At 44.1% G+C, this 15,517-nt stretch overlaps 1 protein-coding gene across 1 annotated transcript in view; it reads left to right on the forward strand.

Annotated features, from left to right (window-relative positions):
• Positions 1 to 6,453: 6,453 nt before the first annotated feature.
• The window catches only part of PCSK2 (proprotein convertase subtilisin/kexin type 2), a 111,867-nt gene continuing 102,803 nt past the window's right edge, over positions 6,454 to 15,517 (forward strand). Inside the window, exon 1 of the mRNA XM_060272426.1 lies at positions 6,454 to 6,881. Within this exon, the coding sequence (XP_060128409.1) occupies positions 6,699 to 6,881 (183 nt within the window). The 5' untranslated portion in view covers positions 6,454 to 6,698. The remainder of the gene's footprint in view (positions 6,882 to 15,517) is intronic.

Genomic DNA, 15,517 nt, shown 5'->3' on the forward strand with positions numbered 1-15,517 from the left:
TTTTCTTCCCTTTCACAGGTCATTGCAGTTCAGAATTGAGCAGCAGCTTTTCTCACTGCCTCCGTGGAAACCCAGTTGCTACTATCTCACAACATGAAAGGCAATATGCCCCATTATTACTAACGAAGACCCTTGCAAATAACATAGCTCCGATAAATTATCCCAAAGCTGTATGGAGGTTTGAGCAGGAGGGTGGCATCTGTGCTCTGAAGGTGCAAAGATGCTAGTTTCTTAAGCTGCTAATGATATAGACCTACAAAGGTCAGTGGCTTTAGTCTTTGTTAAGAGTTCTTGACTTTGCTTTGCTGCTTTTTTTTTTTTTGCAGCTTCCTGTGGTTTCATTACACACTCAAACCAATTAATCTGAAATAGGGTTGCTGAATACAGGATATTCTTTGCACTTTGGGAAATCCATCTGTCATTTTCCTGGACAGGATGGATGAATATTAACATAATTATTAATATTGATTGCATAATTGCAATGCTTCTCAGATAGGCTGCATAGTAATGGGTGAATTAGTTGCTATGCAAAGAAAAAAAGGACAAACAACCACTGACTCCACAAACAGATGACACATTACTCATATAATTTGCGAACACTAAAGACAGATGCTTTGCCATGGATGGAAGTGGCTGGTGCCATACATTATGAGCCTGCAAACAGGCTTGGTGGACTGCTTGAAATTTGAGCAACAGCAGATCTCTGGCTTATAGAACAATGTATAATGTTAGACTTTTCTCAAGTTTGCTAATGCCGTCACTGTCACAAAGACAGGATCCATGCATCTTTGTTTCTGATGAGCATCAACATGGCATTACTAAAGAGAGGGCTGAAATTTAAATCAGTTTTGCATGAGTCACTCGCAGAAGAGTAAAACTGGGTGGGCACCGTTCCAAGGAAAGCCCAAACTGTCACCAAGAAGCTCTCACGCGTTGCGTTCTTTTCTCTCAGGGCTCTCAGAGGAAGAGATTTAAATTGCTTAAGCACTTAATAGCACTGGTAAGCATGGGAGAAGGTGCTTTCTGAAAAGCCGGGGACAGGGATGTTGAAATAATCCAATTTTGTGCCTATGAAAAGTGAATAAAGCCATCCTTTCAAACAAGGCTGGCTTCTCCTTGGCCCAGCTCCCCTTCCCCCTTCTCTGAATGTCCAACTGAGTTGATTTCACAAGAGTTTGAAATGGTGTTGAAGGAGGAACCGGAGCATGTCTTGCTGATGCTTTCCTCCATCTTCGGCCATACCTCACCACCACCCTTCCTGCACCATCAGTCACAAGCTCATTCCTCACCCACCCCATCCCCACCTTCATCATAGCACTGTGATCAATTCCTACCTGGAAACCTATGTCCCCACTGTGGAAGGATGTGTGGATCCAGAATTGGCCTCCGCAGTCACTTACGGCCACATCATTAATACAGTGTTCATGGAAGACAATCTTACTCGGCTACAAGTGATAGAAGAAGAAGAAGAAGATTGCCACAGATACTGAGGGGAATGGGCAGAGCCAACCCACCCATGAGGCAAGGTGAGAAGACTGCCTCAGGTGGCAGCATCCAGAGGGAGAGCAGATCTGGCCTCCAAGGAATGCTGCTGCCACCACCACATGATCCTTTGGAGGCCAGATCTGCTGCCTCCTCAGCAGGTCCCCACCGATGGAACCTCTGCAGCAGCATCTCAGATGGTCTCTTCCCATCCGTAGGGAAGAAATGGTGGGGGCTGCCCTCTGGGGGTATCCTGGGGTCTGCACCTGCCTGGTGTAATTCAGTGGGCCCCTCCCTTCACACCATGATGGCCTGTGATTCCCACTTCAACCATCAAATAAGGTTGATTCCTCTCCCTCGTTCCTGATGCAGATCTTCCCTCACCCCCTTCTTCCTGATGTATATCTTTATTCCTCACTTGTTCCCACTGTATACCTACACTTCCCTCTTGTTCCTGGTGTAAATATTCAGTCACCCTTTCTTACCTAGTGGGATGGGAGAGACAACATTTTGTGGTTTGCCTCCGTGGCCAAAATGTCTTAGGCTGGTCCTGGGAATGGGTGTAATTCCCTCCCCCTCAGTTCAGTTCCCGTATTTTAGTCTTTGTACCATTAGGAAGGAAAAAGTCAATGTGTGACTTGAAATACTCAGGTCCAAAGAAATGATAGAAAAAGAAAGTTTCACTGGATCATAACAGAAAAGTTAAGCTCTGGGGCACATATGGGAAACATGTAGCCCTCCGGGTTTTGCTGTACTACAATGTGACCAAATAAGGGGAGCCATTATAGAGGTTTACAAATTTGGATTACAGTGTGCCACAGCTGGAAAAGGTTTATAAAAAGGCAGGCAAAATTATCAAGGGGCTGGAGCAACTACCCTACAAGAAAAGGTCACAAAATTTGGGATGTGTTACTTTAGAAAAAAAGTTGGGGAAGGCTACATCTACACTAGGCATTTAAAGCACTATGATGCCACTTTAACAGCCAAAAAGCATTTTGAAAACCAGAGTAACATGGTTGATATAGGGTTGATTCAGGGCCAGACATGTGATGATGTGCTTGCATTCTTTCAAACAAGACATTTGATAGCCATGAACTATTTGCGAGGGGTAAATAAAAATGACCATGAAGTATTGCAACAAATCAGTCAGTGCTTTGCATCATTCCACAGTTTTTGTTTCCTCTCTGTTGATTCTGTTTTGTTTCTGTATCAAGCATTTTAGGGGAAATTAAGCAGCTCACTCTTCCTTTAATCCACATTGCTTTTGCTTGGCTTTCTGCAGAGTGGATTAAAACCTCTACCCCATTTGAAAAATGGATTATGGAAAATCTGCCAGGGTTTTTTGTTTTGGTTTTGCTTTGTACTTAGCAGCTGTTTTTTCAGATCTTAAAATGTTTGTTGGGAAATAGTACAAAATGTACTCTATAAAACCTAAATAGGTCCATTTCTAGCAAAACGTAAGCAGATATGTTGAGAAAGCCTCTCCTGCCTTAGTAGGCATCATTATTCAGAGAGGTAGGAATTCAGCAAAACAATTAGGGGATGACTAGGTAGATTCCTCAGTACAATTGATTCTGTTGTGGGTGATTTGAGAATGTTGAGGGGCTTTTCCGGGAAAATATAAGATGCACAAACCAGCAAAAATTTGTCATGACTTATTGCCATGGAATTGGACTTAGGCCTCACTTGGATGCGTATTTATTTCTGAGTAACAACCATTGTAATCAGTGGGACTTACTTCCGGCTAGGGGTGAGCAAATCTGTCAGTTTTCTTTACTCTCAGTTTTTCATTTTTCCAATCTTAAGCTCAGTACTTCACCTTACCCCTTTAGTTTGTGAATTATTATTTTTAAGCCCAATGAAAATTCATCGATGCAAAGTTCTCCAATCTCGCCAAATATAATCTATAGTATTTTCATGAATATATGCAGTTTAATGCAAACTTTGCTCTATTATATGCATTTTTGAATGCATTACTTGGCTGGAGAACGGCACTGCAAAATTTGGAGAAGTGTGAATTTCATGATGGGTTGTGTTTGGTCCACATATTATTTTAGAAAGTGCAAATCAGGTAGATTTGCCTTTAAATGTGAACTGAATCAAATTTCTCCCACATCCCTAGTCTTGGGTAAACAAATGGAATTGTTTCAATTAGAATTTCAAATTTTCAGTAGGACGTGCAACCCAATCATCTTTTTTTAACACAGAAAAAAAACCAAACAAACGTGTTCAGTGTGGCTTCTCCCCAGGCAAATAAGTATATTTGCTTCTCCCCAGGCAAATAAGGTGGTGAATGTGGCCTTATTTTTGGCTAATTTTTTGCTGGATTATGTTCATGCTTTTGATTAAACTACAATCTCGTAAGCTTTTAACTGCCACTGTATTACCCCTGGATTTGCTTGACTTAAAAATACTATCATCTGCCTTTGTTGTTCTCTGGATTGTTGTAAAATTCTGCTATTTGAAGAGAAGCTGCATAGCAGCCTTTTCAATACCACTTTGCAGGAACTCTGAGTGCATAGCGGTCTCTAGTTTTTCTATCCTGGAACTGATTTTGCTCCTCGCCGCATTCTTACAAGCCCCTAGGTTTCTCTCTCCAAGAGACAGTCCAATCTACATGTCCCCTACTCCTTTCCTTCCTGGAGATTATTCTAAAAACAACTGCTCCCAAGGCCATGCATTGCCTCAAGATAGCTCCAGGTTCTAGCCAACATCTGGATACTATGTGTTCCTAATATATGGTCAGAGGACTCCTTAAACGCCTTCCCACTTCCCATTCCGGGACTACCCAAGACTATCTTGTCAACCATTGGCCATGCTGGTGGGGATGATGGAAGCTGTAGTTCAGTAATATCTGGATGGCAACCACTTTGGCTACTCAGACCTCTGATACCATCTCCTGCCCATGTTCACATTTTGAGATTTAGTAAGAGCAGGATGAAACAATGTTAAATGCTTTGAAGGTGCTGTAGATAGAGCAGTTTTCTCCCTCTAAATATCAGTTTGTTGGGTATGAAGTGGGGAGAATACTGTTGCACTACAAAAGTTCTACAAATGGGCATCTGGTTGACAGCTGTGAGAAGAGGTTGCTGGACTAGGTTGCCTCTTGGCCAGCCCAGAGATGGAAAGAAGACAAAGTCCTTACCAGAGAGCAATTGCAAACCAAGCTGTTGGATTACACCGAAATGGCAAAACTGGCTGGAAAACTCAGGAACTAAGAAGACAAAAACTTCAATAAAGAATGGGGGGAAATATAATTTATTTAGGAGACCACTGTAAGCACATGAAAACATTAGCAGGATTCTAATAACACTTGTAATGTAACAAATATTATGGACAATATGGAGAGATATAAAATATGGATTATGAAATAATATGCAGTTGAAAATGTTGACAATAGGACCCATGGAGGGGAGGGTGGGAAGTCTGGAGATTAAGAGAAAACTCTAAATATGGATATGTATTTGGTATTGTTATAACTCTACACTTGTAAAATCTTGGCCTGATCCAGCAGGTTCTTGTCATGTTGTGCCATAGTATTCCTCTTGACTAACAGGAAGCCTCTCGCCTCACACATGCACTCCATTCAAAATCTGAAAGCAGGGTATTGATTTTTAAATGCTTTCCCTTGATTTGCCTATCAGTTTCACTCTTTGGCCAGATAACGGGAACTTCAAATTACATGGGCGACAAATCAATCATCAAGTGTTTTGAGCTGCAACACTCTTATCTCGCTGGTGATGTGGGAAAGCGACCCACACCCCCTGATCCAGAGAGATCTCCTACCCCAGCCAAGATCAGCAGAGGATTCTGGAAACGTCCCTGTCCCTCCGAATCAAAGCTCAGCAACCCTGCAAGAGGAGAACGGGCAAAGGCCATTTAGTCGGGGAAAGCCCTGTGGAGAGAGAGCTTCCCTTGTTGCAATGGGAAGGGAGCGGGAGGAGTCCCTCATCGCGCAGGAATGTCACGTTAGTCTGGGATCAGCTCAGGGAGGTTCTGGATGGGAACGTGGCTGTTGTTTCAGCATCGCCTCCCTCAGAGGCAAAACATTGACAGCGCGGGTGCTAATTGGAGGGCATACCGTGTTTCCCCCTTTTTAAGACACCGTCTTATAACTTTTTTTCCTCAAAAAAACACAGGGTGGCTTACTTTCGGTGGGATGTCTTATTTTTTAATTACTGGTACGGTTTTTACGGCTCAGGGCGCTGCTGTGCTCTCTTGAGTGCTCAGCACTGCAGCAGCCACCGGTTCCGGGCGGCAGGGCAGCAGGCGTCCTTGGCCAGGCCAGGCGGAGGCCACTGGCTCAGGCGCTCCCCCCGCCGCTGCAGGGTGCTCCAAGCTCCTTGGCTGGGCCAGGCAAGGAAGAAGCAGTGAGCCCAGCGGTGGTGGCAAGCGGTGGTGGCAAGCGGAGCACGGGGATGCAGCCAGCAAGGCGGGAGCGCGATCAGCTGTTAAGCAGAGCTCTTGGCCGCATGGAGTGACTCTGTGAGTGGAGGTGCCTGTGGGGGTTGGTTTCCATGGCGCGGAAGTATGGCTTATTTTGGGGGTATGTCTTATATTTCTCAAATGCTTAAAAACCCTGCCATGGCTTACTTTATGACTATGTATTAAAAAGGGGGAAACAGGGTATCTATCTCCCTCTCCTTGGGCTTCTCCTTCCCCTGCTTAGGCTTTTCCTTCCTCTGGCGCAGGGCTTGGAGAAATGGAGGAATTCTCCAAGGTGCTGAATCAGGCGCCGCCGCCGCTAGGAAGGTTTGCCTGTACTGGGTGCCAGCCCTTCAGCCAGCGCTTTCAGCTGGGAGGCAGAGGAGGGAGGAGCGCACACCCTCTTGCCTGGCCGCGATTGGCAGCCCCGCAGCCCCACCTCGCTCGGGTTGGTGCTTTTTTTTAGCCGCCTTACTGTGTTAGAGATGAGGAGGAGCTGAAAAATGCAGATCTGGCATCGCGCGCGCACATACACATACACACGCACACACGCACACCACACATCAGCATAATTTCACGAGCTGCCAGCCCATCGGATTTCCCCTCTTCTCCAGGCACAGACATGCTAAGCCACAGCACCGGTTGATCTGCTGCCTTCAGCTCGCCCGTTGATCAGCCTCCCCCACCCCAAAGTCGACATTATATTATTTATATCCTCGTCCTTTTGCTTACCGTTATTTCGGTTCTCATACTCAGCCACCATTCCCTTGCACTCCCTGTCCGAAATAGCCATGAAGGCAGACGCTGCTCCACACTGGAAGACAGCCGGCCTCTTTTTCATAGGGCTTCTTCGTTTTGCCTCTGCCTCCGAAAGACCCATCTACACGAATCATTTCTGGGTTGAGTTTCACAAAGGGGGAGAAGCAGAAGCCAAGCAACTTGCTGCAGAATATGGCTTTAATGGGGTCAGAAAGGTAGGTCCTCGCTCTCGTGCTTATTTGTTTGTTTATTTATTACAAAATACACCCACCCTCTAAAAAGCAACAACAATTGTGCATGATGCTGATAGAATCACCTTGCAAACTTGGAGAGCATTTTACATGCATTTTTCAGGAGCAAACGGGTATTTTTTTTTAGACAGAGTTCTTTGAAACTCTTATCGGTGGATGGCTGCTCTGAAACGAAATGCTCTACCTAGATTTTCATTTTTCATTTTTTGCAGGCTTTTGAATGATGGATGCACATTATGTTCTTGTAGCCACTAACAGCCAAATGCACGCACTTCTGTGATTATGTTCTCCAAGTTTGAAGGGGAGGCGGAGGAAATCCTCATGGCTAATTCTTCTGCCTCTTCAGTTTCTTAGATGCAGCAGGTTCAGATAGTGACGGTTCAAAGACCCCACTACCAGCTAAGCATGGCACTGTAGGGTTTAAGATCAGTGCCAATTGGTGCTTGCTTCACCTGGTGAGTTTGGTAACCTGTTATAATTGCTGGCAAAACACAGCCGCCCTCTGGTTTCACTCTCCTGCTGAAATGCCTGCAGGAGGCAATTTTTCTGGGTAACCAGAATGCTAATCATAACTGAGGAACTCATTTGTGCATGCAAATCCAGAGATAAAGCTGCCCTTAGCTGTGGGACCTGCTTTAAAAACATTTCTGTCAAGAACAGCTGGACACAAAGAGTTTGCACCTGGGATTAAAATTAAAATTTCATGCAATTGCAGTGTGAATGTAATAAAATGAAATGCTAGGCTGTAACAAACAAGCTGAAAGCTAAGGTTAGAAATGTGATGTCTAAGAAGAGCAGCAAGGGACCTTAAGGCAAGAAAACCTGCTTGATGAATATATGCATGCTACTAATTTATGGCTTCAAAGAGCCTTTCAAACACCTCCGTTCTTGTTCTCCTGAAGTTGAAACCAAGCTCTCACTCTCTTTATGTAAATCAGGAGACTGCTGTGCATTTGATTAATCTAGACTGCTAAACATCCAGCATTTGGTCTTATGAAACGTTCCTGGTCAGAACAGCTCCTGTGAAGTCCCTAGAAAAATAGAGCAATAAATATGTGCCTAGAAGCAGACAGCCCATTGCTGCTTTTCCCTCCACCACCCTGCTGGCAGTTATGCAAGAAAGACCTGATCTAACTTCCATTGTGGTTAATGGGTGTTCCCCTGTTCACTGGGAATTGTATCAGGCTCTTGAAAGTGTGTGCATCAAGCGGGGGAGGCTGAGAGGGAAATCACATCAAAGTAGCATAATAAGTCAGCCTAACTTGTGGCATGGAGACCAGAGGTGCCTCAGCTCAACAGAGGAGTCATTAGGAGAAGGAAGGCAAAATGCATGATGACCCTGGCTTAATTCCATTGCTGTCTGATAGATAAGGTGGTATTTATCATTGCCAAAGTTTCTCTTCTGTTAAATAGCGATGTGGTTCAGTTGCTAGAGCTTTGGGGAAGAGATCCTCCCCTATTTTAAAAAAGCCCAGTTTCTTTGGGTCAGACTCCTTAGACGTGCTTCTCTGGCAAATGCATATTTCGGATTCTTTCCAGATTGCCCTTCCCTTACTTTCATTTCACATCCTGATTCAGAGATGCAGCTCCTTGCACAGCTAGTTTGCGAGACTCTTTTTCTTCACTGCAGTAAATGAAATGGACACCAGATGCAGGAGATTTCTAAACTATTAGGTGAAATAAGTGGAGGCAAGCTAGATGTTGAGAATACTCTGGGAAGGCGTATGTATGTATAAATAAGTAAATAAATAACTAAAATATTATCATCCAGATGTGTACCTGGATCCACAAAGTTATTCTTCCCATTGGAAGGGTGTAACCCCAAGTGAATGTCAGCCTCTTCCCGTTTGCCTTCGCTCAAGGAGCTGGGAGTGCAAATTCATTTCCTTCCATTGTGAGCAGCAATATCTTATCAGAGCACCATTTCCTCTTTACAGAACGAATGGTGGCCATGGAATTAGTTTCTTTTTCTTTAAAGGTTGGGCGGCAACTCTGTGCCCACTCTGTGCCCTGGGAGTGAGCTCCACTGAAGTCAATGGGACTTATTTTTGCTGTGGACGTGTTTAGGGTTTTGCTGATGACCGTTTTGAGTTAAAAGCTACAGCAAACCACCAACAGAGATATGTGTGGCATGCTCTATGAAGCTTATTGCACTTGGTCCCGTTGAGCTTAGTGGCACTTTCTCCCCAGTCCGTGAGTTTAGAATTGCAGATTCCCCCCCCCCATGAGACCCAACTACAAAGCAATCGCTAGGAAGCAGCACATCTCTTCCTTATGTATCCTTTCTTCCCATCCCCACACACCCTGTTTGAAGGACAACAAGAAAACCACCATGCATTATTTACAAGATGTGCATTTGCCTTCGACTGTAGGAGAATAAATTCAGCAGTAAGTCTTTGGTTTCTCCTCCCTGTGGGGAATAAGTAGCTTAGATGGTTTCGCAGGGCTGGCTTCACTGCCTATGGAAATTCCTACTCCTTTATCTTCTAGTAGTTCTTATTGAGAAACATGTTTCTGCAAGGACCTCCCAGCAGGCTCAGTTTCCTCCCCCCCAAAGTACGGCTTGGATATTTGAAAGCTTAAGTTGTCCACTGCCTTCACATTCTCAGAATTGCACTCCAGAAGGGAAGGAGACCATCTAAAAGCCCATTTCTTTATGATTCATAAATGCTATTTTGCCATTGTATGTTGAACCGGTTTTAATAGAAGTAAGCTGAGAAAAGATATACTGTATGTGAGATATATATAAAAAACCTTCCACTGGAAAAGGGAATTGTTTTGCCTACATTTAAGCATGTATTTAACTTCAGCTGCAGTTGGGCAAGCTCAGTAATTTTCAGATTTTATTTAGTTTCTGTGAAATTTATGCTTAATAATAAAGCACCTTTTTTAAATGTGTGGGTTTATACTGCAAAGCTTTGGGTACTTTGTTTTATACAAATAAAGGACCAAGATGTATATCCATTTATTTTTGACATCCTAAAGTCTATGGGACTTTACTACCACATGAACATTCCTGAAGTTTATAAAACACTTCAGCTAGCATTTCCCCCTATCCCACGGCAATATTGGCAGTTTTCTCTTGGGGGTTGTTTCAGAGAAATGCTTCCTGAAAAGTGCCGCTGTGTGCAAACTTTATCACCTGAGAATAAGTAGGCCCACAGTATACTTCATAATTAATAGTGTGTGGTCTCGCTGTCTGAATTTTAGTCCAACTCATTTCAAAGACTTAAGGTGGATGGCAGGAATTATTCACAAATCTTGTCTATATTTAAAAGAGGGGGGAAATCATTTCCTGATTTATCAAGACACTATCCGGATTCTATATAACAAAGTATCTGTAAAATCCCAACTGCTGTACAGTTTGCTTTGAGAGGTACCCAGATAACTCCTGTCATAGTGCAGCTATACAAATGCTGTTTATATTGAATCAATGCCAAGTACTCCTTCCCAAATTGCTCATCCTATAATTTCTGAACAACCTATCCAACTGTCCTCACCTTCTCCAAGGAGATGGGCTTCCTTATAGTGTGTGGACAATGTTAAATATAGCTGTTTGTCCATCTGTGTAGCTACCCAATGCACAACTTATCACAGGCGCAAACATTATAGATGCACACATACAAATGAGTGTATGTCCGGAGATGTTTCCTGGTGCAACATATTTGACTTTCTGCTCACATTGTATCTCATTTGCTGATTTGTTGCCCGTTCATCCGGTTTGGAGAGATCCTTCTTGAGCAACTTTGGCTGTTTGTTCCTGTAACTTCAGATAGTGTATGAATAAGGTTGCAATCCTAAGCACACAATGATACCTAACTTCTGAATAAACAGTAGGGGATTGCACCGTAAGTTAAATCGCACATCTCCAAATACAGATCATTGGGGGAATCTCACTGCTTAATTCCCTCCATTTTGAAAGAGACTCCCTTGAACAGCCAGTTAATGAAGAAGGGCTTGGTGGAAGAAGGAAAACACTTTTTTTTATATAAAAAAAAGCACCTCTCAATTATGCCTTTCCAGTGGAAACACGAAAAGTTGCTGTTGCTTCTCAGATATGAAGGGTGTGATTTTGCGCATGTGTAATTGGACACAGATGGTTTCACAGTCATCCAATGGCTAAAGGGAACCTAGCAAGCTTGATAACTTAAGATGCTTCTCAAAGGAAGCCAATGTGGTGCCCTTCAGACATTGCGGATTACAGCCCCCATCCTTCTTGACCACTGGCCATGTTATGATGGGGCTGTTGTAGTCCAAAACACCTGTAGGGCACCACACTGATTACTCCTAGAATGGTGGGTTGCTGGGAGGTGGTCTTGTCAAGTCTTTTAACTCAGCATCAGTTCTAGAAGCAAGTCCTCAACCAAGGCTGAGCTGGACCATGAACAACAACAGTTTTGATGGCGAAGAGTCTATCGCTTTTGATCTGCTGCCATCTTAGCTTCTTTGTTTTCATGATTGCTATTTATCTTTTATTGTTCTCAATCTCACAAGCCACATTGTGAGTCCATGAACAAAAAACATCAGGTAAAAATAACAAATCATATCATATCAAAATATATCTTAAAGGTAAAGGACCCCTGACAGTTAAGTCCAGTCGTGAACGACTCTGGGGTTGCGGCGCTCATCTCGCTTTACTGGCAGAAGGAGCCGATGTTTGTCTGCAGACAGTTTTTCCAGGTCATGTGGCCAGCATGTCTAAGCCGCTTCTGGCGAAACCAGAGCAGCACACGGAAAAACCATTTACCTTCCCGCCGGAGCGGTACCTATTTATCTACTTGCACTTTGATGTGCTTTCAAACTGCTATGTGGGCAGGAGCTGCGTCCGAACAACAGGAGCTTACCCCATCATGGGGATTTAAACCACCGACCTTCTGATCAGCAAGCCCTAGGCTCTGTGGTTTAGACCACATCTTCTTGTTATTGTTTAGTCATTTAGTCGTGTCCGACTCTTCATGACCCCATGGACCAGAGCACGCCAGGCACTCCTGTCTTCCACTGCCTCCCGCAGTTTGGTCAGACTCATGTTCATAGCTTCGATAACACTGTCCAAATATCTCGTCCTCTGTCGTCCTTGTGCCCTCAATCTTTCCCAACATCAGGGTCTTTTCCAGGGAGTCTTCTCTTCTCATGAGGTGGCCAAAGTATTGGAGCCTCAGCTTCAGGATCTGTCCTTCCAGTGAGCACTCAGGGCTGATTTCCTTCAGGATGGATAGGTTTGATGCTTCATCCTGTCCTTGGGACATTTCAGAATTATTATTATTTTTTTAAATCTCTGTGGGCTTAGGTTTGTTCCCCCTAAGTCCCCCACCTACTTATGCAAACCTTGGCTTTCATGCCAGTTTGCTGATACCTCCCTCTTGATTCTCATTAGCCCCATTTCAGCTATAGAGCTACCATAACTAACACCTGAAGATGCTATTAATAGTTATGCCAATCTTTCCTTTTTCCTTTTCCTTCTTGGATGGGGAGTGTGTGTGTGTGTTTGTGTGTATACGTACTGTATATGGTTTTCAGATTAAAAATTTACAGTCACATATCCAATATACATCACAATATACATCATAGAAACAAGATTCCAGAGAATCTCCTGGAATCTCCTCCCCTTTGTGGGTCCGATTGTTAATCCTTTCCTCCTGCATCTATTATAATAATCCAAATCTTTTACCTCTCCACTGTGTCCCAAAATTTCCACAATTAAACTACGGTACATGTGTTATTCCAATCCTACTAACGATTTTAACTGTTTACAATGGTTTTTAAGATAGGTTATAGATTTCCCCCATTCATTAACATTTTGGCCTTCCTGATTTCTGATTCTTCTGATCATTTTAGCCATTTTGGCATAATCCATGAACTTGATCTGCCATTCTTCTCCGGTAGGGACTTTATCTTCTTTCCATCTTTGGGCCAATGACATCCACACAGCCAGTTATGCCAATCCTTCCTAACCTGGGGTCCTTCAAAAATTTTGGCTGACCACTCCCATCATCCATTGGCCATGCTGACCAAGGCTGAAGGGACTTGTGGCCTAAAATATCTGTAGTACTCTCAAATTGGGTGGAGGTACTTCCGGCTAATGTGATATTCACATGCAATGTCTCCATCTTCCAGAGAAAGGAAGGAAGGAAGGAAGGAAGGAAGGAAGGAAGGAAGGAAGGAAGGAAGGAAGGAAGGAAGAAAAGCTCTTTACATTTTTCTCTATATACCTCTCCCACATGGATGTGAATGCTAAGCTGGCTTTTCAAAGTAGAGCGCTTGTGCCCCAACTTTCCTTCTGCTATCGCAATGTTCAACACAGTTATCGCATTGCAAACACAAACAGATGCGGAAAGGGTCCAGCGGTTCCAGCAAGAGCCTCTCTATTCACTTCGCCAATTATTAATGTCCATTCACATCCCTAGGGAGACAGACGTCATGTTTTGAGAACAATAGGCCGAGCAGTAATGTAATTGGCAATGGTGTTTTTTTAATTTCCATTTCATTTGTCGTCATACTTTATGACCTTTATTCCTATTTCAGCTTCATGGATGTTGTCTTGGTGAACAGAAACAGCTGCCTTGGAGCTGGTCAGAGTATTTGCTCTGTGCTGTGTGCTCTGACTAGCAGCAGCAGAGGCTCTCTCATTCCTCCTCCTCCTCCTCCTCCTCCTCCTCCTCCTCCTCCTCCTCCTCCTCCTCCTCCTCCTCCTCCTCCTCCTCCTAACTGGAGGTGTCAGGGACTAAGGATGAGGTCTCCCAAAGGCAAAGGATGTCCCCTACTGCTCAGCTGTGCCCCCCCCACCTGAATTGTTAAGGAAATAGAGGGAGAAAGTTTGGTGCAAAGCTCCCTATCTTTAGCCACTCCAAAATATAAAGCTACACCGAGCCTATCACTTCCTGTACATCAGGGGTGGGGGCCACTGCCTCAAAGGCAACTTTCTGAGAGCCCCATATCAGCAATGGGAGGGGCCGGATGCAAAAGTGGACAGAGCCAGGGATGCAACTCTAACCTTAATAATAATAATAATAATAATAATAATAATAATAATAATAATATATTATTTATACCCCGCCCATCTGGCCGGGTTCCCCCAGCAACTCTGGGTGGCTTCCAACAAAATATTAAAATACAGAAATCCATCAAATATTAAAAGCTTCCCTAAACAGGGCTGCCTTGAGATGCCTTTAGACAACTCTAACTCTAAAAAATGGAAAGCAAGGGCACCAGAGTTGGCCACAGACTTCTCCACCATGGTGAGATGTCTTCAGTTTCTATTTAGATTGCAATTACTTTGCAGCTATGCACAATCAGATTACTCTTATTTTGCAGCTATGCACATAAATTTGAATAAGCAAGCGTTGAGACCCTACCTGCCTGCAGACTGTCTCCCCAGAGTAGTGCATGCTCTAGTTATCTCCCGCTTGGACTACTGCAATGCACTCTACATGGGACTGCCTTTGAAGGTGACCCGGAAACTACAACTAACCCAGAATGCCACAGCTAGGCGGGTGACTGGGAGTGGCCACTGAGACCATATACCACTGGTCCTAAAAGACCTACATTGGCTCCCTGTACGTTTCCAAGCACCATTCAAAGTGTTGGTGCTGACCTTTAAAGCCCTAAATGACCTCGGCCCAGTATACCTGAAGGAGTGTCTCCACTCCCATTGTTCAGCCCGGACACTGAGGTCCAGCTCCGAGGGCCTTCTGGCGGTTCCCTCACTGAGGTTACAGGGAACCAGTCAGAGGACCTTCTCGGTAGTGGCGCCTGCCCTGTGGAACGCTCTCCCATCAGATGTCAAGGAAATAAACAACTATCTATCTTTTGGAATACATCTGAAGGCAGCCCTGTTTAGGGAAGTTTTAAATGTTTGATTTTTATCATATTTTTTATATTCTGTTGGGAGCCACCCAGAGTGGCTGGGGAAACCCAGACAGATGGTCGGGGTATAAATAATAAATTACTGTATTATTATAATATTATTATTATTTATGCAAATCTGTACCTTCATTCCCCCCTCCCTCCCTTCTTTTGGTGATGTGTGCACAATCAAACCATTGGTCCATCTGGCTCAAGGCTGTCTGACTGGCACTGGTTTTCCGGTTTTCAGACAGGAGTCCCTCTGAGCCCCACCTGTAGAGGCCCCTGCCCTTAGTCACAACCATCCCTGTTGGTGACCACTCTAAGCACAGTGGAGCTGCTCTACGCTGCTTCTCTTTCAGGCCCTTTTCTTTCGTATGTACCGCCCCAAATATTCCAAGCACATAGCTGGTCTGGGAAATGTGCTAGAACCAATGTGAGATGCGTAAGTCACTTGCAAGCATCAGAACATCTCCTTCTAACCTCAGAGAAAAGAGACATGTTTCTAAAGCCCATTCTTTGGGCTTTTGTCAGTTGGTATACGGAACAAAAGAGGTATTTTTCACAAGACGTCTTTTGTTTGGGGGAATCAAAGGCTGTGATTCTCAGCATATCATTATGTGCAAATCAATTCCACCCAAAGCGATGCAATTTATTTCCAGCTGAGTGTTGTTAGACCTACCCACGATTTTGTAGGGCCGGGGTGGGGAATCTGTGGCTCTCCAGGTGTTTCTCGACTGCAGGTCGCATCAGACCAA

This window comes from Zootoca vivipara, chromosome 3 (assembly GCF_963506605.1).
Source record: "Zootoca vivipara chromosome 3, rZooViv1.1, whole genome shotgun sequence".
NCBI classification, from domain to species: Eukaryota; Metazoa; Chordata; class Lepidosauria; order Squamata; family Lacertidae; genus Zootoca; species Zootoca vivipara.